The 27,045-nt window shown below is 43.4% G+C and overlaps 1 protein-coding gene across 2 annotated transcripts in view; it reads left to right on the forward strand.

Annotated features, from left to right (window-relative positions):
• The window catches only part of CAMSAP1 (calmodulin regulated spectrin associated protein 1), a 110,114-nt gene extending 92,075 nt beyond the window's left edge, over positions 1 to 18,039 (forward strand). For both annotated transcript variants that reach the window (XM_077468066.1, XM_077468074.1), the window contains 8 exons: positions 2,167 to 2,251; positions 4,872 to 7,242; positions 8,583 to 8,719; positions 8,976 to 9,190; positions 9,975 to 10,077; positions 11,623 to 11,738; positions 14,156 to 14,274; positions 15,597 to 18,039. In XM_077468066.1, coding sequence (XP_077324192.1) covers positions 2,167 to 2,251; positions 4,872 to 7,242; positions 8,583 to 8,719; positions 8,976 to 9,190; positions 9,975 to 10,077; positions 11,623 to 11,738; positions 14,156 to 14,274; positions 15,597 to 15,899 — 3,449 coding nt within the window. In that variant the 3' untranslated portion in view covers positions 15,900 to 18,039. The remainder of the gene's footprint in view (positions 1 to 2,166; positions 2,252 to 4,871; positions 7,243 to 8,582; positions 8,720 to 8,975; positions 9,191 to 9,974; positions 10,078 to 11,622; positions 11,739 to 14,155; positions 14,275 to 15,596) is intronic.
• Positions 18,040 to 27,045: the final 9,006 nt, after the last annotated feature.

The raw sequence follows: 27,045 nt of genomic DNA on the forward strand, positions 1-27,045 counted from the left end.
ACATGACTTATTTGTTCGGATATGAGTGCAAGTGTAATTTCAGGTTAAAGCACAGTTATTTCTACTGGCCTTGAAAGCATAGTGTTGTGTTGTGTGTAATATAGTTGCTTTTCTTTTTCCAACTCCCCCCCCCCCCTCACCTTATTGCTATAACTGAGCCCCTATCACAATGAATGCATTTCCCTAAACATTTGTCTACCAGGACAATTTTTACATTTTTTGCTTTGCACACGTTTAAGTGTTACTAAATCCAGTAATATAAAAATAGTTAATCTGCCCTCCCACAGTGCCCACAGCTTATAAATCTTTTTTTTTTATTATTTAAAATATTGCCACTATATATCTTTTTGGCTGATTCTGTATACCACAGTCAGTGATGAACTGGACATTTTCTCCAGTGCTGAGAGTTCAAGTAGGAGGAGATTTCCGCTACAGCCTGTATACACACCCACATGTGTGATGCCAATATCATGTGACCTGCCTAGCTCAGAGAACAAGTAAATATTCTTTCCAGCAGAAAAAGACACAACTGAGCATGTGCAGGTTGGCTACCCTGCCTGTTAGCTGACTTTCCCCAGATAGTGCAGGAGGGAAGGATCTGTGCATACAGGTTAAAAACTTTTTTTTACACAATGCAGAGGATTAACCCCTTAAGTTCCACAGTGAATATAACAAGCATGCTATGCTGCATATACAGTTTGATTTTACTGTTGTGGGTTTAGTAACACTTTTTAAAATCTAAATTTTTTGTAAAGAATGTACTTTAAACCCCCAAACATATTTTATGATGTAGAGGCCTTGTAGAATAAGCTGGTGGCAGTTGCAATTTTTTATGTTGCATGAGATTAGCACAACTGTTAACCAAACACATTTTTAAGAAAAGGATACAGTAAAATAAATTTTGGTGCACATTATTTTGTTTGAATTAAAAAATATGGGATTTTGCCGAGTAGATACCAAATGTGTCAAAACTTAAACTTAGGTGTGCCAGTGAAATGGCGAAAAAATATGGTGCACAAAATTGTCCATAGGGGACACTTTAAGAGCCTTTACTAGTTATCAATAAAGCGTCGACCTTGAATTATGGCCCTAGAATTATTGCTCTCACTGACATTTGCGGAATTACCTCACTTGTGGAACAGCGGTTACGTGCCCCCTCTGCACATGTGTGTGAAGCAACAGGTGTGGTTCATATTTTTTTTTTTGTTTTTAACACTTGTTTTCATTTAGCTTTATTGCTGTCACGATGGCTAACAGGCAGGTGGACAGGTGACTGGTCCTCTTCATGGAGACTGTAGGGGTCTGAGACCCCCCCAATGTCTTCCCTGCCCTTCACCGCACTGCAGCTAATCAAGCACAGATCATGAACCTGGAAGTGATGTCGAAAGCCGAAGACGCATCATGTTTTCCACCAGAGGGGTAGAGCAGCATCTGCACTATAAAAGTGATCTACCACCACGACTTTGATCATTTTTACATGAAAGATCATCTGCTTACAAAAATACCGTTGCTGTAACCCCTTGAAAACCAGACGAGGTTAAAGAGGAAGTAAACCCTCATGGGTTTACTTCCTCTTTGATTCCTTGCAAAGGTAAAGCATAATGGACTACTATGCATCGCATCGCATAGTAGTCCATTATGTGTCACTTACATGACACAGGAGCCAGCGAAGTCACCGCTGATCCCTGTAGTTCCGAGCATCCATCTTCTTGGTGGGTCTCGCTGCTCCGGCGCTGTGATTCGCCAGAGCAGCGATGACGTCACTCCCGCGCAATGCGCACGGGAGCCGACACTCGCGGCATATCGCCGCAATCTGCGGCTTGCCCAGTGCACCTGCACGCCGTTGTCTACGGCGCATGCGCCGTAGACAGCGGTGGCCGTCTTCGGGTAAATATCTCCTAAACCGTATAGGTTTAGGAGATATTTCTTGGACCTACAGGTAAGCCTTAATCTAGGTTTACCTGTAGGTCAAAGTGGTTTGTAAGGGTTTACAACCACTTTAATGTGAATGGGGAGCCAGCTTAAGTAAAGCAATGTCTCTCTTCAGCCTTCATTCAGAATCTTTATTAGCTGAATTGTTTTGCTGAATATTATTTTTCAGTAAATACTAATTTAGTTACCTTTCCATTGCTCAGAAGCTCATTGTGAAAATTATTTCTTTTATAGGTCACAGAGATTGTGCAAATTCTTTGACACAGAATGAAGTGCCACCTCGTTCATCAGTGGTGGCATGGGCAGAGAAAAGGCCAAGGTAAGTCCACAATATAACAGATATTCCTTAGGCTACCTTCATGAAAACTTCTCTTCACCCATCAGAGGTCTTTGACTAGCCTTGGTAAAGTTGTCACTGTGCAATAGCCATGTGTCTGACAAAGGAACGCAGATCAGTTGTTACATAGTCTGGTTGAAAAAAGACACAAGTCCATCTAGTTCTGATGTCACAGGATGCATATTTGCTCCTAGTCAGTGACTCCAGGTAGTTATTAGACATTCAGACAGCTAGCATTTTTAGTATAAAGTCAGAAATGCCAGGTCCTGTAATTACTTATGGATTTCCTTTTTAAAGGATAAATTAAAGAGGAAGTAAACCCTTTCAAACCACTTTGACCTACAGGTAAGCCTAGATTAAGGCTTACCTGTAGGTCCAAGCAATATCTCCTAAACCTATATGGTTTAGGAGATATTTGCCCGAAAATGGGCACCGCTGTCTACGGCGCATGCGCCGTAGACAGCGGCGCGCAGGCGCACTAAATGCGGCAAGTCCAAGAATGGATTTGCCTAATTTGTCTACTCCCGTGCGCATGCGCGGGAGTGACGTCATCGCGGCTTCGCCGAATGGCAGCGGCGGAGCTGCGAGACGCGACTCCCGTGCGCATGCGCGGGAGTGACGTCATTGCGGCTTCGCCGCTGTCATTCGTCGGAGCTGCGAGACGCCACCAGCAAGATGGATGCGGCGGACTACAGGGGACAGCGGCGACTTCGCTGGCTCCTGTGTCAGGTAAGTGACACATAATGAGCTACTATGCGATGCATAGTAGTCCATTATGCTTTACCTTTGCAGGGAAAAAAAGAGGAAGTAAACTCATTAGGGTTTACTTCCTCTTTAAGCTTTTCTAAAATATAATAAATGCACATTTTTTTTGCAGGTAAAAAATGTGCATTTATTATTTTTTGTTAGAAGCCTGTAAAGTATTGCACCCACGATCAGCAGATCATGGGTCTAATCTCGGGCTACTGCAGACTGTCTGTGTAGAGGTATGGGCAGTCAGTTACTGAATCACAGGTAAAATCAATGAATTAGTAAGAGCGCTCACCAGCGCCCTGGTAGTTCATTGAGAACTACAACCCACCAGGCTGTTGGTACTTGTAGTTCATTCATTCACAGAACTCTGTGAATTAACAACACATCTGCTTGGGTGAATTCTTTTCATCTTGTGACAGCGGGTGCAGGGACAAGATCCTTGGCCTGCTGTCACAATTAGAAGGGGGTTTAGGGAGAGGCTGCAGGAGCGGGAACATGTTGCATGTTCCACCTTAAAATCGGATGAAGCATGTTACATAGTTACATAGTAGGCGAGGTTGAAAAAAAAAAGACACAAGTCCGTCAAGTTCAACCAGTGTGTGATTTTATGTCAGTATTACAATGTATATCCCTGTATGTTGTGGTCATTCAGGTGCCTATCTAATAATTTAAAAGAAATTATTGCATTTAACATTCCCAAAGATGACCTTATCCTTTAAAATTTTACTCCACTCAAAACTTGTTCCGTACATACGTCATACATAAGTTTAAAAAACATTTCAGCTTGATTATTTTTAATAAGCTTATGCAGACATTTGAATTTTCTACCCACCTGAGCACATCACAAGGGTGCCTGTTCTTTCTGTTAGATTTATCAATCAAATGCCCAAGATCTCCAACAAGAAGATTCCCTTCAATGGTTTACCTAAGAGAAGCCTATGGATAATTAAACCCAGAGCCCCTGAAGGATTTACCCCCTTCCTGGCCAGAGCATTTTTGCAATATGGCACTGCGTCGATTTAACTGACAATTGAGCAGTCATGCAACGTTGCACCCAAACAAAATTGATGTCCTTTTTTTCCCCACAAATAGAGCTTTCTTTTGGTGGTATTTGATCACCTCTGCCGGTTTTTATTTTTTGCGTTATAAACAAAAAAGAGCGTCACTTTTGAAAAAAAAAAATTTTTTTTACTATAATAAATATTCCTAAAAAATATATTACACACATTTCTTCAGTTTAGGCCAATATGTATTTTTCTACATGTTTTTGGTAAAAAAAAATTGCAATAGACGTATATTGATTGGTTTGCACAAAAGTTATAGCGTCTACAAAATAGGGGATAGATTTATGTCATATTTTTATGAATTTTTTTTATTAGTAATGGCGACGATTTTTATAGTGACTGCGACATTGCGGTGGACACATCAGACACTTTTGACACTATTTTGGGACCAGCGACTTTTATACAGCTATAAAAATGCACTGATTACTGTGTAAATGACACTGGCAGGGAAGGGGTTAAACACTAGGGGGCGATCAAGGGGTTAACTGTGTTCCCCCAGTGTGTTCTAACTATAGGGGGGGATGGGCTCACTACAACATGACAGAGATCACTGCTCCTGATGACTGAGACCAGTAGAATCCCTGTCATGTTGCTAGGCAGAACAGGGAAATGCCTTGTTTACATAGGCATCTCCCCGCCCGTTTGCACAGCCGTGCCATTGTGTCGACGTCATTGTGTGCTGGATGGCAGGAGGTTAATGAGTATATTAAACATTATTCTTTGCATTTCAGGCGCATAACAAAAATTTGAGCTTGATGATCAGTATTCATTTTTGTTGTTCGCAGGCCCCTCTCACAGCCACCGTTTGCCCTTCACTGTGCGGATGATGTTGATGCAACCTCCGGAGACAGTATTAGCCTTGCTCGATCTATCAGCAAGGACAGCCTGGCTTCAAACATCATAAACGCCACTCCTAAACACCAGATGCCCAATTCATCTGCACCTTTCAGTTCAAGGAGTCTTTTGGGACATGTGGACATAGAGGATGAGGAGGAAGAACTTGTTGCATATATTAGATCAGGTGACGCATCCAATCATGGGGACCTTGAATTGCAGAGCATCTCTTCCCGTGCCTCAAGCCAGCAGGCAACAGCAAGGTCTCCAAGGAGGCCACAACCAGATGAAGAAAAAGTGGATGGCTTTTTCTTAGAACCTCTAATGCCCGCAGTCCTTAAAAAGGCAAAAGAAAAACAAATTGTCCATAAAAGGGAAGAATATGGTGAAAGCAAACCAAAGGGATTTGTTCATAGACGTGAAAATGAAGGCACTACTCAGTCTTTCCCCCGAAAGAAAATCACTACTAATCACACTGCACATAATTTGAATAGAACTTATACCCCTGTCTGTAGTTCAGAATTCCAAGCCACAGAAATTCCTAGGATTGAACCTTTACAGGCATCAATAGAAAGTGGTACTGGCTCTTTTCAACCTCTTGCCACCAGTAGTATTGATCCATCGGATGAGCCTAGTAGTGGATTTTTTCTTCATGATTCTAAGTCGGACATGGGTGATGAAGAAAAGCCGACACAACTCTCACTAGATAAAGTCAAAGATCCAGAAAGCACATGGACGTTATCGAGGCAAGACTCTGACTCTGACAATCTGGATCTAGAAGAGGAGTTTGATCAAGAAATTGTTCCTCCTCATCCGGTATGCAAATACATTGGTGAAGAAGAGTCGGCTAAGCTGCAGGAAGACATGAAAGTAAAGGAAAATGATGACAAAGATGATGCCAGTGGACGCTCAAGTCCCTGTTTAAGCACCATTTCCCAGGTCAGCAGTGTCTCCTTGGCTAGTGGGAGCGTACGAATGACTAGTTTTGCAGAGAGAAAGTTTCAAAGACTTAATAGCTATGAAACAAAATCTAGTACGAGCAGTTCACAGAAAACCACCCCTGATGGTTCTGAATGCTGCCTTCCTCCACTGACTACCTGGAAGCAGCGCAGGGAGCAGAGTCCTGGGGGACAAAACAAAGACCACACTAATGTCTTAGCTTCTGAACTTGTGCAACTTCACATGCAACTGGAGGAGAAAAGGAGAGCCATCGAAGCTCAGAAGAAAAAGATGGAGTCTTTGTCAGCACGTCAGCGGTTAAAATTAGGGAAGGCGGCATTCTTGCATGTCGTGAAAAAAAGCAAGCACGAAGGGTCCTCTCATCCGCTGAGGCTAGAACATCCACTGAAGGACTTCACCAAGCAAACTGAGGCTGATATGGTGACCATCACCTGTAAAGCTGAACAAGTCCTCGAAAAAGCTGACCTCCCAGGTGAAGTTTCTAAGCAGCCTAAGGTTCAAGAAGTTTTAGACCAGAAACCGAAAGAGCTTGATTTGGATGAAGTTGAAGTGTGTAATGTGGTAGCTGATGCCAGTCCCGATGATGCTGATTCTGAGGTCGATGTGACTGAGTGTAACCTCTCCATTGAAAAGTTGAACGAGACCATAAGCACCCTACAACAGGCAATACTAAAAATATCTCAACAGCAAGAACTGCTCATGAAAGCCCCAGCCTCTGTGCTCCCAACACTCAAGACTAATAGCCAGGACCTCAAATTAAACCCACCTGTTCACTTTGTAGAGCCTCTGTCTCCACCAGGAACTGGTACAGGATCTCGTAAAAATCGGTTTGGTCAGGGTCGAGCCCCACGCTCTTCTCGGGCCTCTGAGCATAAAATGTTTAAAGAAAAAATGCACAACTCTTCCCGTGTTATAACCCCAACACAAAGTATAGAGACGTTGCCTCATTTAAAATCAGTTCCAGCTCTGAAATCTCCGATCAATCCTACAGGAGATGTATCGGATAAAAGTGCAGAACAAATCGAAGGGCACCCCGATAAACCTACAGGTGCCTTCCGACTACATGAGGAAAACAACCAGAGGACATTTGTTCTTTCCACCTCCAAAGATGCAAATATTCTATCAGACCAGGCACATAAGGATGTTGTCAACAGTTCGCGAGCGGCTTGTGTGGGCTCCTCAGAGAGTTCTGGCAAAGAGAACGTCCCTGTGGATGAGCGGCTCAAGAACAAGTCTAGTCTGATAGAGGTTGATCTTTCTGAGCTTATAGATCCTGATGAAGAGGAAGGGACAGATAATCCAGAGAAGTCTACAGATGCTATTGGCGAGGATCAGAAATCTGGAGTTGGATTTTTCTTCAAAGTGAGTCATGTTTTTTATTGTTTGCATGAAATCACAACTGACCTAGTTTGCTCCGCACTGACAAAAACGTGCATCTTAAAGCTCTTGTAAACTCTGTTGTACCACATGTACCTACTGGTAACGCTTACCTGTAGGTAGTGTAAATATCTCCTAAACTTGCACGTCATCTGCGCATGCACACTAAAGATACGGCCCGCTCGTGCCATTTCTTTAGTACCTATGCCATGACTGGAGGCATGCGAGGGAGCAACATTATCTCAGCCGGCCAATTACAGTGCAGGAGCTCGCAAACCCGGAAGTAACACCGGTGTAAGATGTCGGCCGTGGGAGCAGAGTGCGGATGGCACTGGAGGGCATCGTTCTAAGATAATACCTTGGATTGCTAGGTTTTACGAGTGTCTTGCAATACAAGCTATTATTTTTTTCAGTCCTGACTCTGTTTGCGAGCATTGTCTCGCAAGACGAGCAGGATTCAAGCCAATGGGGTGTGCAGTATCGCATTTGGCCAGAGGTGAGGAGGTGCCAGTGATGCTCAGAGCCAATTGGAAACACTCCATTCCCAAGTGCGTCCGAGCGGTCTCCAAGTGTTTCCTGGAGTTTTACAACCTCTTTAAAGTTAAGCAGATACGGGCTGAATATCAGGTGGCATCGGCCAATTCAATAGAACCCGACTGATATCACGTGTGTAGGACAGTTGGTCCGACAGAAGCCAGCCGTTCAACTGGCTTCTGTCCAAGAGGCATGGAGGAAAAAGATTTGCCATTCGGCACCCAATTGGTACTTTCAACCAATGGCTGAAAGCACTGACCAGTGTGTTCTGGCGGGGGATCCAACCCCCTGTCAGTACACAATAGCTTAGTGGCGGAGATCGTTGTACTAACATTGTATAGTTAGTACACAATCTTCTCCTGAGCTCTTCAGTTTTTTTAAACCCAGCGGGCTGAACGAAAAAAAAAAAACTGTTGGTGTACACCAGGCTTTAGTGGTTTCTGGCAACTGTGACTCGCACCAAATCTGTTGTTGTTTGGGCAAAAGGCTTATACAAAATGCTACTTTTTGAAACAGCTTTATGTGTGACTGTGGTAGGGACAAGGGATAAGCTTTTCTGGGGTAGAAGGTAATGTGAGTGCTTCATTGTTCTTTGTAATCGGCTGTAGAATATTTTTAGCAATGTTTAAAAGATGGTGTATATTTCTGTATTCGCTGAAGTGAGTGATTCGGTGTTTTGTACCACATTGTGAAATGTCAGAGCTTTAAAAAATATGGTAATGGCACATTTAAAAAAAAAAAAAAGTCTCTATTTTAAAACTGACCTCCATGATTTGCCTTATCACTTCCAGGATGACCAGAAAGCAGAGGATGAGCTGGCCAAGAAGCGAGCTGCCTTTCTGTTGAAGCAACAGAGGAAGGCAGAAGAGGCTCGTCTCAGGAAACAGCAGCTGGAGGCTGAAGTCGAACTAAAGAGAGATGAAGCCCGGTAAATATGCATAGAGCAATCACAAATGTAATGAGATATATGAATTGTCCCACCACTGAGGCTCTCAGTACAGCTTGGGGAAGTTAGTTGGGTTTATTATGTTTAGCAACTTTGTGAGCTTATCTATTGGGCAGTTCAAAGAGCAGAACTGATAAAACAAAAACTGTTCTGCTTGGTTGCAGAATGTCTCTACTTTTCCATAACAATCCAGCAAAAAAAAAAATTACATTTGATCATGGTTTCTTTGCATTTAAAGGCGAAAAGCTGAGGAAGACCGGATACGAAAGGATGAGGAGAAGGCCAGAAGGGAACTCATCAAACAGGAGTATTTACGACGGAAGCAACAACAAATATTGGAGGAGCAAGGGCTAGGACGGCCTAAACCCAAGCCCAAACCTAAAAAGTCCCGTCCAAAATCTGTCCATCGAGAGGAATCCTACAGCGACTCAGGAACCAAATATTCCTCTACACGTAAGTGTGTTGTAGATGGCATTTTAGTTTTATTTGTTTTAGTAGTTTGTTCAGTCAGCTTTTGGTTCCTTATTGCAGCACTTTGTTCTGTCTTCCTCCCTGATAATAGAATAGGTTCTAAGTGCTTGTATTGCTCCTCTTCTGCATCATCCCCCTATCCCAAAAAATTGGAACCCATCCAGTGTCTGTATCTCTCTCCCTTAGACCCCTTTCACACCACACCGCCGATAGCGTGGGCGGTAAAACGCCGCTATTTTTAGCAGCGTTTTACCGCCGGATTTGCGGCGCATGTCGGCCGCTAGCGGGGTGCTTTTATCCCCCGCTAGTAGCAGCGAAAGGGTTAAAACCGCCGGCAATACGCCGCAATAGGTATTACAGCGCTGCCCCATTGAATTCAATGGGGAGCAGCGGTGGAGGAGCGGTAAACACACCACTCCTTCACCGCTCCAAAGAAGCTGCTGGCAGGACTTTTTTCTGACGTCCTGCCAGCGCACCGCTCCAGTGTGAAAGCCCTCGGGCTTTCACACTGCAGACAATGGTGCAGCTTCTTTAGGGCATTTTGCAAGCGCTATTTCTAATGCTATAGCGCCTGCAATACGCCCTGGTGTGAAAGGGGTCTTATAGATTGGAAGATTAAATAATTGTGGACTAGGTTTTTTTTATTATTATTTCATGCATTGTACTGTATATGCTCCATGCATTAAAATATCTGTTAAAACAAAAAGTTGAGAACTGCATTTGAAATATAGCTTGTATCCCCCTCTTTATTTTTTTTTTTATATAGCTGACAACTTGAGCAGTGCGCAGTCCGGGTCTAGTCTGTCATTGGCATCTGGAGCAACTACAGAGGCAGAAAGTGTGCACTCTGGCGGAACACCGTCACACAGGTACTTTTCACTATAAACTGTACTTATGCTGGAAAGAAATCCAATTTTTGTTACTGGAAATAATCCTAAATCCTTCAACAGCACCAGAATTCAATCTGTACAATGCTCGTATTAAACACACGTCCTAATGCCCTCCCTTACATGGGCGATTACATGTGTGAGGGTGTAATCGCCTGTTTGAAAGGGCACATGTTGGAACTGACAGCTTTGTTGGAAGCGGTGGCGGCTGGTGCTCAATTTTTGAGGGGGCGCAAAAAAAGAGAAAAATTCTTAAAAAAAAAATCAATTGCAGCTGCTGTGCCCATCAAAACGCAGCCGCTGTGCCCACTGATCCCAGCTACCATGATTGTCTCCTTAATGTCAGCCAGCATCTTTTTGAACAAGGGGGGAAGGGGGGCAAGTTATCAAAGAAGGATACTTGCAGTGATTTGGGGGCTGGAAGAGGATGCTGTATGTGCTGGGGGGGTCTAATTTTATATTCAACCCCCCTTCTAGCACAAATTCTCCCCTCCCAAAGTGCCCCCTAGCACATACAGCATCCTCTTATTACCCCCTGAAACGCATTGGCCTCATTTTTTTCCCAATTGTTCGATTACTGTTACAACAGTGACGTATGTACGAGGTACTTTGACCATATTCTGTGCTATATAGTGAAACCGAGTGATCAGGACTGCTTATCATACAATCAGGTTGGTCTGTCTAGATTATAAGGAACACTGCGACAATCAGTATTTATTGGCGTATAACACGCACCCTCATTTTAGGAGGGAAGTTTCAGGAAAAAATTTCCACGGCCGAATGCACATTACGCAGATCCCTTTCCCTGCACAGTACAGACTCCTTTCATTATAAAGCCCCCCCCCCGCTGCCTTCATAAAAACATCACTGTCAGCCCCTTTTCATACTCCGCTCCTCCTTTGTGACTCTCATTGCAAATCAATACTGACAGCCCTTTCTCATACAACGTTTCTCCTGTGTCACTCAATGTAAATGGAAGCCTGTAATTAATGCCAATCTATCGTGGACCCGGTCACGTGACTCTCCTCTGCTGTTTCATTGATGGTCACATGACCACTCTCCTCCAATCAAATGCTACACTCAAGGAGAGAGGCCAGAACAAGCGCCGATACTTAAGCTATTACAAGCTTCCATTTATATTGAGAGTGACACAGGAGGAACGTTGTATGAGAAAGGGCTGTCAGTAATGTTTTCTTCACTTTATGTAAGAAAGTATGGCAGCACTGTCCCAGGGCCAGGAGAGGTGGGGCAGCCGGCCTGACACCCACCCCCACCCCCAATGGGTGGCTCACGGTGAGGGCAGCCTGATACCGTAAAACACACAGAGTTTACCCTCTGTTTTCGGGGGGTGGGCGGGGGGGAAGGTGCGTGTTATACGGCGATAAATATGGTACTGCCTCCTAGCAGTTAAGAATATTAATTTAGAGCATTTCTTGTATTTATTTAGTCATTAAGGCAGATGAGTAAGTGAGTGTGTATGCCATTTGGTATTTTTGCAATCACGTGTATTTTAACTCCTTCGTTTAGAGCGGATTCGGTTGAAGCCTTGTCATTGGGAAGCAGACACCAGAGCAGAACGGCAGAGCGAGATTGGGAGAATGCATCCACTGCATCATCTATAGCATCAGTGGCAGAATATTCAGGTATGATATTCTCTCTTCTCTCCTTCTAATGATTCCTTTGCTTTGTTGTGCCCTTCTGACTGTTTACAATGTTGCTGGTTTTTGTGTTATTCCTCACAATATCACAAACCGAAAAAATTGTAAATAATAAGCCAAACAATGAATTGAAATGATATATATATTATATATATATATATATATATATATGAAGTGTTTATAGGTATTGTATTTGTTATTTAGTTTTTTTTATGGTGTAAAGATGGAGTTTTACTTTGACGTGTACCTGTTATGACATCTATAGTGTTTTAGTGGCAGTTGGATTGTACAGCAGCCACCTAAAGCTACATACGCTGTTTTGTAGTGGATTGGAGCACACACTGTTATTCAAGTACTAATTTCATCTAGAAAGTTGGAGCTTTGGACGGTGCCTTGCTGTACCGACTTCCTAGCTGAATTCATTGTACCTTAAAGAGGAGGTAAACCCTGATGGGTTTTACTTCCTCTTTCATTCCCTGCAAAGGCAAGGCATAATGGACTACTATGCATCGCATAGTAGTCCATTATGTGTCACTTACCTGACACAGGAGCCAGCTGTCCCCTGTAGTCCGGCGCATCCATCTTCTTGGTGGGTCTCACAGCTCCACCGCTGTCATTCCACGAAGCCGCGGTGAAGTCACTCCCGCGCATGCGCACGGGAGCCGACACGCGCGGCAGCTCCGTCGCTGAAAATGCTGCGCTTAGTGTGCCTGCGCACCGCATGCGCCGTAGACAGCGGTGGCTGTCTTCGGGCAAATATCTCCTAAACCGTATAGGTTTAGGAGATATTTCTTGGAGCCTTAATCTAGGCTTACCTGTAGGTCAAAGTGTGTTGTAAGGGTTTACAACCGCTTTAATCATGTAGTATAGGACACAGGACTTGTAGTCATAGACCATGGGTTTTATGCAGGTGATTGGATACTGGCAAGTAACCCTTAAGTTTTTGTTGGGTATAAAAGGTGGTATGTGAGTTCTTTTTGCTATGTTAACAAATATAAAGTGATCAGCGAAACTATGATGGGCTAAATTGCTTTTTTGCAAAGGACTATTGCAATCTGTTTTTTCAGTGGATTATAGAATCCAGCACAGAACTGCTATTTTGCACATTATTGCTTTTTGCACAGGATTGATTGCACGGAATTGCATTTTTGCACAGGATTTATTTTTATTTTTGTTTGCTGAGTATTGTTATTGTATGTATTTGTGATTTTTTTTTTTACATATTAACATTTACTCATTGCACAAATATTAATAAAAAACTAGTTTTAGGGACTTTAAATGAAGGTATGACCTGGTAAGGTCAGTTCTTCCATCCCTTGGGACTTTAAATAAAATTGTGGCCCGGTAAGGTCACACATTTCCATCCCTGTACACGTCAAAAAAGGGGGAAAAAGGCAAGAAGGTGGGACTTTAAATGAAGCATGTGGTTGCAATAGAATAGTTTGGTGATCATAATAGGAATTTATTGATTGCCAAGAAATACAAAAAAGGTATAAAATGTAAGAATACATTAAAATATTGCATGGGTAGAACAATACATCTTGGTTATAGCTTGAGTATACACACAACACACCACACAGTATAAACACAATGTCCCCAAAACATACATGTCCCCAAATAATAAAAACACATGTCCCTAAATGTAAAAACATGTCCCCCACATATGTCCCACTAAAATCACATGTCCCAATGATTATCTGTACACATATGTCCGTGATCACCTGCACACATATGTACATGATCATTTGCGTACATATGTCCGTGATCACAAAAAACAATTATTATACACTTAACTAAATTTTTTTTGTACCAAAGACATGTAGCAGAATACATTTTGGCTTAAATTTATGACAAAATTTGATTTTATTGGATTTCTTTTAAAATAGAAAGAAGAAAATATTGTTTTTTTTCCCAAATTTCCGCTCTTTTTTCACTTGTATCACAAAAAATAAAAAACGGAGTCGTTAATAAATAACACCAAAATAAAGCTCTATTTGTGCAAACAAAATGATAAAAATTTAATTTGGGTACAGCGTAGCATGACCGCGCAATTGTCATTGAAATTGTGAGAACGATGAAAGCTGAAAATTGGGCTGGGAAGGAAGGGGGCGAAAGTGCCCGGTATTGTAGTGGTTAAGTTAATGCATTTCACTTTTTTCTCTTCTTTTTTTTTTTTTTTTAATGGTTTACTTGCACTTTAATGCCCCCAGCACAGTCCTACACAAATATACCTTCATATAACTCTAATGTATACCATAGTGCTATATTGAGAACACTTATTGATTTAGATCCATCTCTGCATCAGGGGAGCCAACTTTCTAATGTCTCATATGCATATATTCTAGGCCAAGGGGAACCCAGTACAGTATTATATCAATTTATTATTTCTGCTGCTTTTCTAGGTCCAAAACTTTATAAGGAGCCGAGCAGCAAGTCCAATAAACCAATAATTCACAATGCTATAGCTCACTGCTGTCTGGCCGGGAAGGTAAACGATGCACAGAAAAATCAAACTTTGGATGTAAGTGAAATAAACTTTTATTTTTGTCTTGTTACATAGAGCAGTTCAAAGCTTAATAATAATATTCAGTAACCCACAAGTAGTAATGCAGATTTCATAATTTGTCTATTCAGAGTAGTGAACACAAAGGTATATGGTTTTCATTTAGTTTACTTTCAAAATGCAGTTTTTGAAAGACAGCTGGATGTTAAAATCTGGCTATTGCGTAATCTGTTGCAAGGGGAATGTACCTGGGTGGGCTTGCCAGAGGGAGAGCTCTCAGGGTGGGTGTGATTACTATGATCTAGGGCTGTTACTGATTAAAAATTCTGTGTTCGATTAATCGTTTTTTTTTTCAATCGATTAATCAACTGATTTTGATTAATTATAACGCACATACAGATCCAACTACTTTTAGCTGATCTCCTTGCACTGCAACTCTGCATAAGTCAGTGGTAAATGTGGTATACACTATATACAATCACCCGACACTAGTTGGTTTCCACAATCCCTGACTTAACTTCACAGTTCACACAAATAAGTTTTAAATTCAAACTGTAGCACTGACGCAAGTCTTTTTTTTTTTTCCACAGTAGTGTGACAACCCCTCCACCTCCGGTCTAACTAATCACTCTCACCTTATGGCATGTACCCTGTGCAAACAGGTGGTCATGCATGTGGGTATCAAAAGGGTTAACACGGACTATAAACTTCTCTCACAATCTCAGGTCATGGGTAGAAAGAAAAGATCTCAGTGCTCACCGCTTAAGTATAAGATTACATTTTTGTGTTCAAACACAAACTACTCAACATAAAGATGATAAAAACACAGCAGGTAAAGCCGACAATCATGTTAGTTCCCGTAGGGCAGCAGCGGGTGACATCATGCGTAGCTCCTCCCCCGCACACGTTACTTTCAATCAGAAACTTCAACGTCACCGGACTCCTCCCAATTGCCTCCTGCTAACGAAGGGAAGGGGGAGGAGTCCGGTGATGTCACTGGATCTTCGGCGGAACTCCCTGAAGATCCGGAAAGTCGGCAGAGAGGTGAGTACCGGTCAAAAGAATTTTGATCGATCGAAAAAATGAACGATTAATCGAGGAATTCATCTTTAATTTTCACAGCCCTACTATGATCATTAGTACTCCAAAAAACATAAGAGATGGTGCTTGGTGGTACCCTTCATAACACAATAGGGATATTACTTTTAATGGATTTCACCTTTTTGTATAACATCCTATATGCTTTTATTGTGTTTTAGTTGGGGTTAATGTTCAATTAATTGTGTGTTTCCTATATTGGCTTTGTATTCATGTACTTTGATCTCTGTTACAAAATGCAGGAGCTAGAAAAGTGCGACGCCAACCACTTCATCATCCTGTTCCGAGATGCTGGATGCCAGTTTCGATCACTTTATTCTTATTACCCCGACTCAGAGGAAATCTGCAAGCTGACTGGAACAGGCCCAAAGAGCATCAGCAAGAAAATGATTGACAAACTGTACAAGTACAGCTCAGACAGGAAACAGTTTACTGTCATCCCCGCCAAAACCATGTCGGTGAGCGTCGATGCACTGACTATCCATAACCACTTGTGGCAAGCCAAGCGACCTGCGCTGCCAAAGAAGAATCCCCAGTACAAGTGAAGCTTCGCTGACGAGGTAACCCATCACTTTGGCTTTAGAGACCATGTTTATGCCTTCAGCGGATACAAATTCTGCAGCACTTTGAATGAATGTTTTTTTTTTTTTTTTTTCTTTTTTTTTTTTCTTCCACCAAATGGAATTTTAACATGAAGATTTTACACACTTAAAAAAAAGACAAAGTATCGTTCCTGGTTCAAAATTCACCTTCCCTGAAGCAAATTGACCTAAAGGAGATGCACTTTTCATGCCTCTTTGCCAATTGTGTTCTGCTGTAATATTGTAATGTTTTTTTTTCCCCCTCTACATGGATTTTAAAGGAGCATGTCTGAAATCCCAGATAAGTGTTTTTTTTCCCTCATTTTAAAAGGGTATCTGTGTGAGGATGGTCTGTACCGCCACAATTGGGGCTCCCAGACAGCCCTGGAGGCTGTCATCGACTGAACCCCCCCGAAGTGGTGCTAGTTCTGAGACACAACACACCGCTGCAGCTTTACACACATTACCAGGCAGTGAAAGTTCCCAGTGCTGGATAGAAACCTCCACTGTGTCGGGTACCTGAGCATCCGGATATACATGTTCCCATTTCACTTATACAGCAACGGTTCTCAATAGCTACTGACAACATGGCTGCCTTTACTGATTATGCTAGCCTATGTCTGAAAAATACCAGAACTCAAAATCAAAGTGTCTGCAAGTAAGTATCATCTGCTGCCCTGTTCGCTGCTGATTTTGGATCGATAAGAGTGACTGACCTGTTAAAATTATATACAGCTGCCCGTCAACACATACAATGAATAACTGACGGATTTTATGCTTGAAAAATTATGATTTGAACTAAATACATTTTTCTTCAAAGTGTTTGTTTTTTTTTTTTTTTTTTTTTTTTATCTAGTGGTACGGCAGATTTTTTTTTTCTTTCTTCCCCCCTCAAGGAATAGTTGCTCTGATATATTCATCCCTGAAAGCGTATGGTATAGAAAGTATGTATATTCCACACTGAGCACTACTAGAGGTACTGCTGGCTATAGCCAATATCATGGTGCACTTAAAGATCAACACAGTCCTTTTTAACGGTTTTATGATGTGTTCAAATTTAAATAATCTTAATATTTGTTGCTGTGTACTCTGCAAAAAAGCACACTTCAGAAAAGCTTGTGTGCTTTTGTTGAAAATTTATATTATATATTATTTTTTTTCTGAGGTGGGTTATTTATTGTTTGAAGGAAATATTTTTCTTTGCTTTCTTCAAAAAAAAAAAAAAAATCTTTGCATTCAAGAAAACAAAGTTTTGTTTTTCATGATCTGAAGGATTGTTTGACCTGCTTACCATCCGGGGCCATTTGTTACAGCTGTCAGCTTTAAAAAGAAACCCTGAAAACACTAAACGCTATTTTTTTTTTTTTTTTTTTGATGGAATGCACTTTGGACTTTTTCTGTTCCCCTTTCTGTATGACTTCACTAAACATAATGTGAATTTATGTTACAGTTTAAATTAAACATGGCACATAAAATATTTAAATAATATATTTTTGAGTATTATTATTATTTTTTGTTTTTTTTTGTTGCACAAGTTTTACGTTTTGAAGTATTACTTGAATTTATAGGTTGGTACTGAAGGTGTTCTTAAGTACTTTAAAGCAGGTTTAGGTGACTTGTAATGTGCTAGCTGTAGTAGAACTACAAGTGACAGTATGTTACAACCAGTTTTGAGAGTTTTGAGGCAGCCTTGAAAGCTCTCTGGCACGCCTTCTGTTGTCTGATCTTAGCATGCTAGTTTATGCTGTAACTTGTAGTTCTGCACTGTAGGCCTTTTTAGTCTGACGCAAGATCCTTTTTTTTTTTTTTTTTTTTTTTTAATATTCTGTTGTCCAGAGGTGAAGGAGGAGGTTAAATCTTCCATTGATCAGTTTCAGAAGTCTGTTTAAATGCCCATAATGCCCTTCCACACGTTTCTCTTCTTGCTGCAGTTTTGTATATACTTGTTGTTGATGTCTATGTATATAATCAAAGCTTTATAAGTCTACAGTGCTGAATGATTTGTTACCATGCTGTCCCCATGCCTGTGTTCCCCTCTCCTCACCATGGTTTATTTATTTTATCAAAGCACTGAAATGAAATAAAATGAAATACTGTGTATATATACAGTGTTTGTTTTTTCCCTTTTTGTGTTTACATTCTTCTAATTCTGTGTGCATATTTTATTTTATTTTTTATTTTCATTCAACCGCATTATTAAAGGTAGTCTATGTAGCTTGTTTAAAATCAGATCTAAAGTCTTCTTTTTCACACTTTGATCTTGCAAGTTAAAAATAACGCATGCATTTACACTGGCAAATCTGTGTTAGCATTTGTTTTATCTGGTTTATATTTATATCAGGGCTTGACAAATTTGCTTGGAATCTAGAAGCCAGCTTAAAAAGTTAGGAGACGGGTCGGTAACGGCGATCCAGACCTGTCCCTGGCCTGACATGGAGACGAGTGAGGGGAAGATAATTACAATTTTTTTTTTTTAACCACTTTCAGACCGGACCAATTTGTTGGTCAAAGACCCCAGACCACTTTTTGCGATTTGGCACTGCGTCGCTTTAATTGACAATTGCGCGGTCGTGCGACGTGGCTCCCAAACAAAATTGACGTCCTTTTTTTCCCACAAATAGAGCTTTCTTTTGGTGGTATTTGATCACCCCTGCGGTTTTTATTTTTTGCGCTATAAACAAAAATAGAGCGACAATTTTGGAAAAAACGCATTATTTTTTACTTTTTGTTATAATAAATATCCCCCAAAAATATATAAAAAAAACATTTTTTTCCCTCAGTTTAGGCCGATACGTATTGTTCTACATATTTTTGGTAAAAAAAATCGCAATAAGCGATTATTGATTGGTTTGCGCAAAAGTTATAGCGTTTACAAAATAGGGATAGTTTTATAGCATTTTTATTAATAATTTTTTATTATTTTTTTTTTTACTAGTAATGGCGGCGATCAGCGATTTTTTTATTTTATTTATTGTGACTGCGACATTGTGGGGGACCCATTGGACATTTTTGACACATTTTTGGGACCATTGTCATTTATACAGTAATCACTGCTATATAAATGCAGTGATTCCTGTGTAAATGACACTGGCAGTGAAGGGGTTAACCGGTGGGTGGCAGTGTAGGGGTTAAGTGTTCCTAGGGGTGTGTTACTAACTGTGGGGGGGTTGGGCTTTCATTTAGTGAACACTGATCTCTGCTCCAATCACATGGAGCAGAGATCAGCATCACTAGTTGCTAGGCAGAATGGAGAAATGTTGTTTACAACGGCACTTCTCCATTCGGCCGCTCCGTGAGACGATCGCGGGGATGCCCGCGGTGATCGAGTCCACGGACTCACGGGGGTCCCGACCAGCGCGGGAGCGCGCCGCCGCCGGCGCGCTCCCGATGGCAGGGCGGCAAATTTAAAGGGACGTACATGTACGCCCATTTGCCTGCCCGTGCCATTCTGTCGACGTACATCGTCGTGCGCTGGTCGGCAAGTGGTTAAAATGCGTTTTAGTGTAAATATGAGATGTGAGGTCTCTCTGACCCCCCCGGATCTCATATTTAAGAGGACCTGTCATGCTTTTTCTATTACAAGGGATTTTTACATTCCTTGTAATAGGAATAAAAGTGACACCATTTTTTTTAAAAGAACAGTGAAAAAAAAATCAAAAAGTTAAAATAAGAAAAAAATAAAAGATTTTTTAAACGCGGCCTGTCCCGCCTGCATATGAAAGCGGTGTTCAAACCACACATAGGAGGTATCGCCTTGATCGGTAGAGCGAGAGCAATAATTCTAGCCCTAGACCTCCTCTGTAACTCAAAACATGCAACCTGTAGAATTTTTTTAAACGTCGCCTATGGAGATTTTAAAGGGTAAAAGTTTGTCGCCATTCCATGAGCGGGTGCAATTTTGAAGCGTGACATGTTGGGTATCAATTTACTCGGCGTAACATTATCTTTCACAATATAAAAAAAAAATTGGGCTAACTTTACTGTTGTCTTATTTTTTAAATAAATTATTTTTCCCAAAAAAATGCGCTTGTAAGTCCGCTGCGCAAATACGGTGCGACAGACAGTATTGCAACAACCACCATTTTATTCTCTAGGGTGTTAGAATAAAAAATATATATAATGTTTAGGGGGTTCTAAATAAAGGGAAGGAGATAGGCAGGTAATAAAAAAACAGGCAGGGGAAGCTCCATTAGCATTGCTGGTTGTCATACCAACGGCCACCACGAGAGGGCGCCAGATTCCAGAAGGAATCATAGGACCGCAGAAGGCCTCAAAGCCGCGGCCTCAATTACCAGCCGCTGGCGGAACGGCCTGACGCGATCACGCCTGGGGGGGGGGTTCCACGGAGACTGGATATCGCCCGCCTGTGCTGCCCCAAGCGCCAGGTCGCTAATTCTAGTCGCAAATGCGACCTGGCGCCCGGGTTTTGTCGAGCCGTGATTTATATGCTATCTTTTACAGTTTATGCTATTCAAATTCTCAGCATTAGTGGGAGATGATGTTGGCGGTGTTGTGATATCAGGGAAGTGATGTTGATCATTTCCTCATATGAATTCGAAAATACTTCAATTCTTTACCATAAACTTTACATGTAATAGGCCAGCTCTGTCCCCACCCCTTTCTTTCCCCTCTCCTCTTTAGCATTGCCTTTGTGCTTATGTCTCTGACACTCGCTTCTGGGAGTGGGCTTTTTGGTTCGGGTACCTGGAACTCCTTCACTTTTTTTTTTATTAGTCAGTGGGTGCCTTTTTAATCTTTCATTTCCTGCCAGCTTGCTGTGGAAGGGGTTAACACTGTGGTACCGTGTGCTGCAGTCGGTCCGCCTGGAGGAGTGCCGCACGTGCTCTCTGCTGCTTTTTTCCTGCCAGACATCGAAAAGATCTTCCCGCTGTTCAAATCTAAAGGGGCTACAAAAATTCAAATAAGACTTTTTTTAGGCACAACATTGCACAGTTTATTAACTCAGATTTATAAAATCATATAGCGCCATTATCATTTCACATAAAAAGTCCTATCACATCGCCATACAGAATAAAAAAAAGAAATTGTAACAATACGATGTATCATATACAAACATGATGATATCAAGGCTCGCGCGTTTCCTGGATTTAATCCACTTCTTTAGCAGCCATTGATATAATAGTACACCTAACAATCTAGACAGAATGGCATCCATCGTTATTTACAACCTTTATTACAAAATAATAAACATCCCACTGAGTATTAAAGAAATAAAACGCACTCCTGTGCATGAGTGGGTGGACCATGTAGTGGTTATGATGTCAATGATGCCCGGTTGAACAGTGGATAATTCATAAGTAGCCTTGCTGCCTTCTAGGACTGGGGTTGTCCTGACCGTACTGTAGTAAAAAGAAAAGAGAGGGCACACTGGTCTAGTGCATTCTTCAATGTATTTATTAGAGGAATAGTGATAAAAACATATAGATGTCTATTCACAAACGGCGCAATAATAAAAGCTGATCTAGCCACCTACCGTGTTTCCCCCGAAAGTAAGACATCCTCCGAAAGTAAGACCTCCCACCAGGTTTCCATCTCACAGAAATATAAGGCATCCCCCGATAATAAGGCACCCCCCCCCCCCCCGATAATAAGTCCTCCACCGAACATAAGGCCTCCCCGATAATAAAGCCACCTGAAGCTACTGTACCGTAAGGAGTCTGACTCCTCTGGACAGTAGCGGTGGCGAGTGACGTCACCGTCGTCAGAGAGCCCGTGCCGCGGCCATGACATGCTGATGCCTTCTGCCACCTGACGGAGTCTGCTTCACAAGACAGTGAGTCGTGCGGGGCAGGAGTCGGGCACATTGAAGGAGAGAGGGTAAATAATCCACACAGGGGTGGGGGGCTCACAGTGGGATTGAGGGGGGTCAAATGGCACAGGTGGATTAGAAGGGGGGACATTAAGATGGCACATGTGGGTTAGAAGGGGGGGATCAAGATGGCACAGGTGGATTAGAAGTGGGGGATCAAGATGGCATAGGTGGATTAGAAGGGGGGGATCAAAATGGCACATGAGGATCAGAAGGGGGGAATCAAAATGGCACAGGTGGATTAGAAGGGGGGATCAAGATGGCACAGGTGGATTAGACATCCCCTGAAAATAAGACCTAGCACATCTTTGGGAGCAAAAATTAATATAAAACACTGTCTTATTTTCGGGGAAACGGGGTATGTGGCTATTCACTCGTTGACCGTAACCTCTAACTGAGGGAATGGCCCTATCTAGGATCCAACCTTTGGCTAATGTGTTGTGAAGGATAGGGCCCTTCCCTTGGTTAGCGGTCACGGTCATCCACAAGTGAATATAGCCACAAAGGTGGCCTGATGAGATTTTATTATCGTGCTGTTTGTAAGTTTTAATCTGTTTTTCCACAATTTCTCTAAAAAATACATTGACTAAAGCACTAGGCCAGTGCGCCCTCTTTCTTTTCTATTAAAGAAATAAAAAAAAGAGTGTGCCAAGAGAAGGAAGGAATCAGAACCACAAGAGAGCTATAATTAAGAGAACACAAAGCTCCCCCCAAAGCCCCCACATCACTGCTGTTTGAAATATAAGGTTTAAATAAAGATACCACAAACTCCAGTATTGCCTATGATTTTTCAATGTGTGACAAAACATTACCCTGTTGCCTGGTGCAGTTTCTCACCATGGGATTGAAACTCTCCACACTGATTCAAAGGGAGAAAGCTTTGCAGTAATCCTGCATAGTCCATGTATAAAGCAACGTGGATTAGAAGGCGATTCAGTTCGCATTGTGCGCGATACAAGTATTTCATTCATTTATTCATTCAGAACTAAAATGCCTTATTCTTGAAGTTCTCTTAAAGTGTTAACCCCCCCCCCCCCCCCCCAAAAAAGGATCCTGCTCCTTTTAAAGCATGTTGTATATCATTTGCCCCCCTGTGACACCTAAATAAAACCTGGATGACCCTGCCAGTTTCTCCCCGCCCCTCTGTAAACTGACCACGGTGTATCATGGCTGCTGAGCCCTGACACAGTGGTCAATTTTACGTGCCTCTGCCGCTGTCATCAGCAGCCTGCTATCTGCTCTCCTCTCTCTGTGTGTGTGTGTGTGTGTGTGTGTGTGTGTGTGTGAAACATTGTAACTAACTTCTTAGGCCCCTTTCACACATGCGGACATTATGTCCGTATTTCATCCATCCGTTTGCGGATGTAATACGGACATACATGCATCCCTATGGGATAGCGGGTGTCTGCGGATGTTCATCACACCCGCTATTGTCCGCCTCCGCTACTGTCCGATTCTGCAGATGGAGGAAAATCCTATTTTTCTATCCGTCTGCAGAGCGGATCGGATGAACATGGACAGACGGTCCGTGTACATCCGATCCCCATAGAGGAGAGCGGAGAGCTGACAGGGCGGTCCCGGCACAGTGTGCAGGGACCGCCCTGTCCGCCGCCGGCTCAGCGGGGACAACGGAGCGATCCCCGCTGAGCGAGCGGATCATTACGGGGTGGATCATTACTGATCCGCCCCGTGTGAAAGGGGCCTTAGATCAAAGGGATACACTTCTGTGTGAAGAAAAAATCCTGGGCAGTCTGCCAAATTTTCAACAACTTGTAAATGCAAGAAGTTTCACCACTTAGTTTAAATCTTTTTCTGACACTTGTAAGTTAAAATCAATATTTTTTTGCTAGAAAATTACTTGGAAGCCCCCAAACATATTATATATATAATTTTAGCAGAGACCCTAGGGAATAAAATGGCAATTGCTGCAATATTTTATGTCGCACTGTATTTGCTCAGCGGTCTTTCAAATGCAGTTTTCTCTTTCGTTCATTGGCGGACACGGCTCATTTAAATCTTGACAGTAGGGTTATCACGCCACCTTCAGGAAAGGATACATGTAAAAACAGCAGAACTGCATAGCTCCCCCCAGGGGGCAGTCCCTCTGGCTATAATCCCTCAGCCTGCTTCCTGCAGCTGAGTTTTTTTGTGCCTAGTGAAGGACCTAGGCTCCCTGAAGGGACCATTGGTCCTGGGGATTTTTTGATTTTTCCGCAAGATTTCGATCCTGTGATCTTCTATCAACAGCCGGCTGGGTGACAGGCTGGATAATGTAGATCCTTGTAGTCTCCCCAGCCTGGCCTTCGAGGGTGAGCAGGCCCTAGCTACGTGCTGGGTCGGCCACAATATGCCCCTCCTGCTCCAGGGGCGACCGGTGAGTTATATGCTCCGGGGTGCACACATGACCGAGCTACTGCTCTGTGTGTGTCAGTGTTTTCCCGTGGCCAGCAACCACCCCGTACTGCTCGGGCGATGGGTCTGTGGTGGAATGCCTCCAGCTATCCCGACTGGATGGGTAAGTACAGCTCTCCCTGCCTCAGCAGGATAGATCAGCTGGGCTTTCCCTGGGAGGTCGATTAGGGGGTCTCTCCTTTTCCTCTCTCCCTATCTCAGTTTTCCCTCCTTCCCCTGTGGTGGACACTACATGACTGGGCAGGAGGTGTGGTGTATGTACCTGGGCGTGGGTCCTCCGGGGGGCTCTGATCCTTGACTGGGGCTGCGCTGTCCGTTTGGGTCCATTTGTGGTCTCTTGCCCCTTTTCCGCTACTGCGAGGTGCCTTTGTTAAGAATTTGCTGCCACCATTTTCCGGCGGCTGCAGCCATTTTCCTATAGTTTTTCCGCAGAGCATGGCTGTCAGCCATTTTCTAGAAGTCCGGCAGCCATTTTCCTGGTGTTCTGCTATACAAGAACTTGTAGCTTCTGTGCATTTTTACCTCCAGTGCTGGGTCATTTTACCTCAGAACAGCGCGGTTTTTCTGTCTGGGCACCTGTGACTAGACACAGAATACATCACTCAGTGGCACCACGCCGCAGAACTCGGTCAGGGTGGTGAGTCCCCTCAGTCTATGATCGGCTAGGAGGGTGGGATTGTGTACCTTGTTCTAAATCCCCAAGTGTGGCAGACGAGGTGGGCAGCATGACGTCAGAAGCTTGCGCTTCTTCCCCAGATATCTCTGTAATTGCAACTGGCTCAGCCGTCCTGAAAACGTTGCCAGGGTGGAGGCAGCGTGTAGGCGCAAGGGGGGTAAAAAACATCCCCTGACCCCCCCCGCCTCTGGGGAAAGCTCTGATTCAGACTCAGCGGTGACTGGTGGCCCCTGTTCTGACATGTCAGAGGATGCAGACCAGGACAGTGAGGATGATTCCGGGTCAGCACAGGAAAAAGCGCTAGTTGGAGCACTTATCACCGCAGTGCGGGATACCCTGAAAATACAGGATGCAGCAGGATCTTCTACTGAGGTGTCGGTCCCTTTTTGGGTCCCGTAAACCGACCCATACACCTAAGGTGTTTCCGTTTTTGACTTATTTTGATAAGTTCATCTACAAGGAATGGGGAAGCCTGCAACGGGCCTTTTCAGTCCCAAGAAGAATGGCGGTGCGTCTCCCCTTTGAGGAGAGCCTCCTTAAAAAAAAAAAATGGACGGCTCCGTTCGTTGGACCCCCCCCCCCGGTATCCAGGTTGAATAAAGTAGCCATGATTCCGGTAGAAGGGACTCCTGCATTCAAGGACCCTACTGACAGGAGAGCCGAGGCAGTGGCCTGGTCCATGATTACGGTAGTGGGGTCAGCATTACGACCTGTACTGGCCACGGCCTTGGTGACGCTTACTGAGTGGGCAAAGTTATTGCATTGCGAATTGGAGAAACAGTCTCCCCCAGTCTGCATAGAACTAGTAGACCAGTTGGTGCACAGCCTTAAGTATGTCTGTAATGCGGCCCTGGATAGGGTCCCCCTGTTTTCTAGAGCATCGGTAGCAGTGGTGCTACGGGCACTTGATTTGGCTGAAATGCTGGTCTGCGGACCAAGCATCTAAAAAAGCTCTGGTGGATTTGCCTTTCCTTGGTGAGAGGCTATTTGGAGCTTTGCTGGACGCTATTAAGAATGTTACAGGTGGGAAGAGCACGTTACTTCCACAGTCCAGGAAGGGTAAGGAGCCACGCCATAGGCAAGGGCCCTCCTTTTCCGCTCAAATGGCTTTTTTCACCCGCTCGGGACGTCAGGTAAGCGCTCCCAGTCTAACAAGGCGTCTGCTGATGGACAAAAGCGTCCCTGGTTTCACGAAACCCAACAAGCCTACGAGCAAAAGTACTACCACATGAAGGTTTGGCCCCTGCCCGACACACGGGTGAGGGGTCGCCTTCGGGAGTTTGCAGCTCAGGGGACCTCACTGCTGTCCGACCAATGGGTCTGCGAACTGGTTTCATTGGGCTACACGATTTCTTTCTTGTCCACCAAGCAGATTTTTTTCTCTCCAGCATACCTTTACTCCCGGCTCACCCGGAAGCCCTGTTAGGGGCAGTAATGGACCTGCTCATTACTCATAGTACCCGTTCCGAAGCTGGAAAGGTTTCAGGGATTCTATTGCAATCTGTAGTCCCCAAAAAGGAAGGGGTATGTCCAATCCTGGACCTAAAAACCCTCAACTGCTTTGTGAAAGTACAAAGGTTCAGGATCGAATCAGTTCGCTCCGTGGTTGCTGCACTCCATCAGGTGGACTTCCTGACGCCTCAGGCGTCAGAGGTTCCTGCGAATTGCAGTTGGGGAAGAGCACTGCCAATAAGTCGCTCTTCCTTTTGGCCTGGTGTCAGCACCCTGAGTCTATACCAAAGTATTAGCTCCAATTCTGGCGCTGTTAAGGCGGGGGATCACAATCATGGGTTACCTAGACGACCTCCTTCTGAGAGCAACTTCCGCCTCAGAATTAAGGGAGGATGTGGCGATCACTGTGCAAACTACGGAGTTTGCTGGGGTGCTGAACCTAAAAAAAGTTGGTGTTCGTGCCAACTCCGTGGAAGCGAGTGTTTCTCTCTTCAGACAAGCTGCAAACTCTCCGAGCCACCGTGAAGTTATTGATGACTCGCAGGTGCTCATCGCTGCGCATGCGAGTTCTGGGCCTCATGGTAGCCTCCTTCGAGGTGGTACCATACGCCCAATTTCACACCCAAAACTTGCAGAAGGAGATCCTGTCCAATTGGGACAAATCTCAGTTATCTCTGGATCGTCGGATTTGGGTGAGCCAGTTAGGGATTCCCTCCTCTGGTGGCTGAGGTCTCAGGTCC

The sequence above is a fragment of the Lithobates pipiens genome, unplaced genomic scaffold (assembly GCF_037356315.1).
Source record: "Lithobates pipiens isolate NorthernLeopardFrog02 unplaced genomic scaffold, aLitPip1_a1.2 Scaffold_11, whole genome shotgun sequence".
Lineage (NCBI taxonomy): Eukaryota > Metazoa > Chordata > Amphibia > Anura > Ranidae > Lithobates > Lithobates pipiens.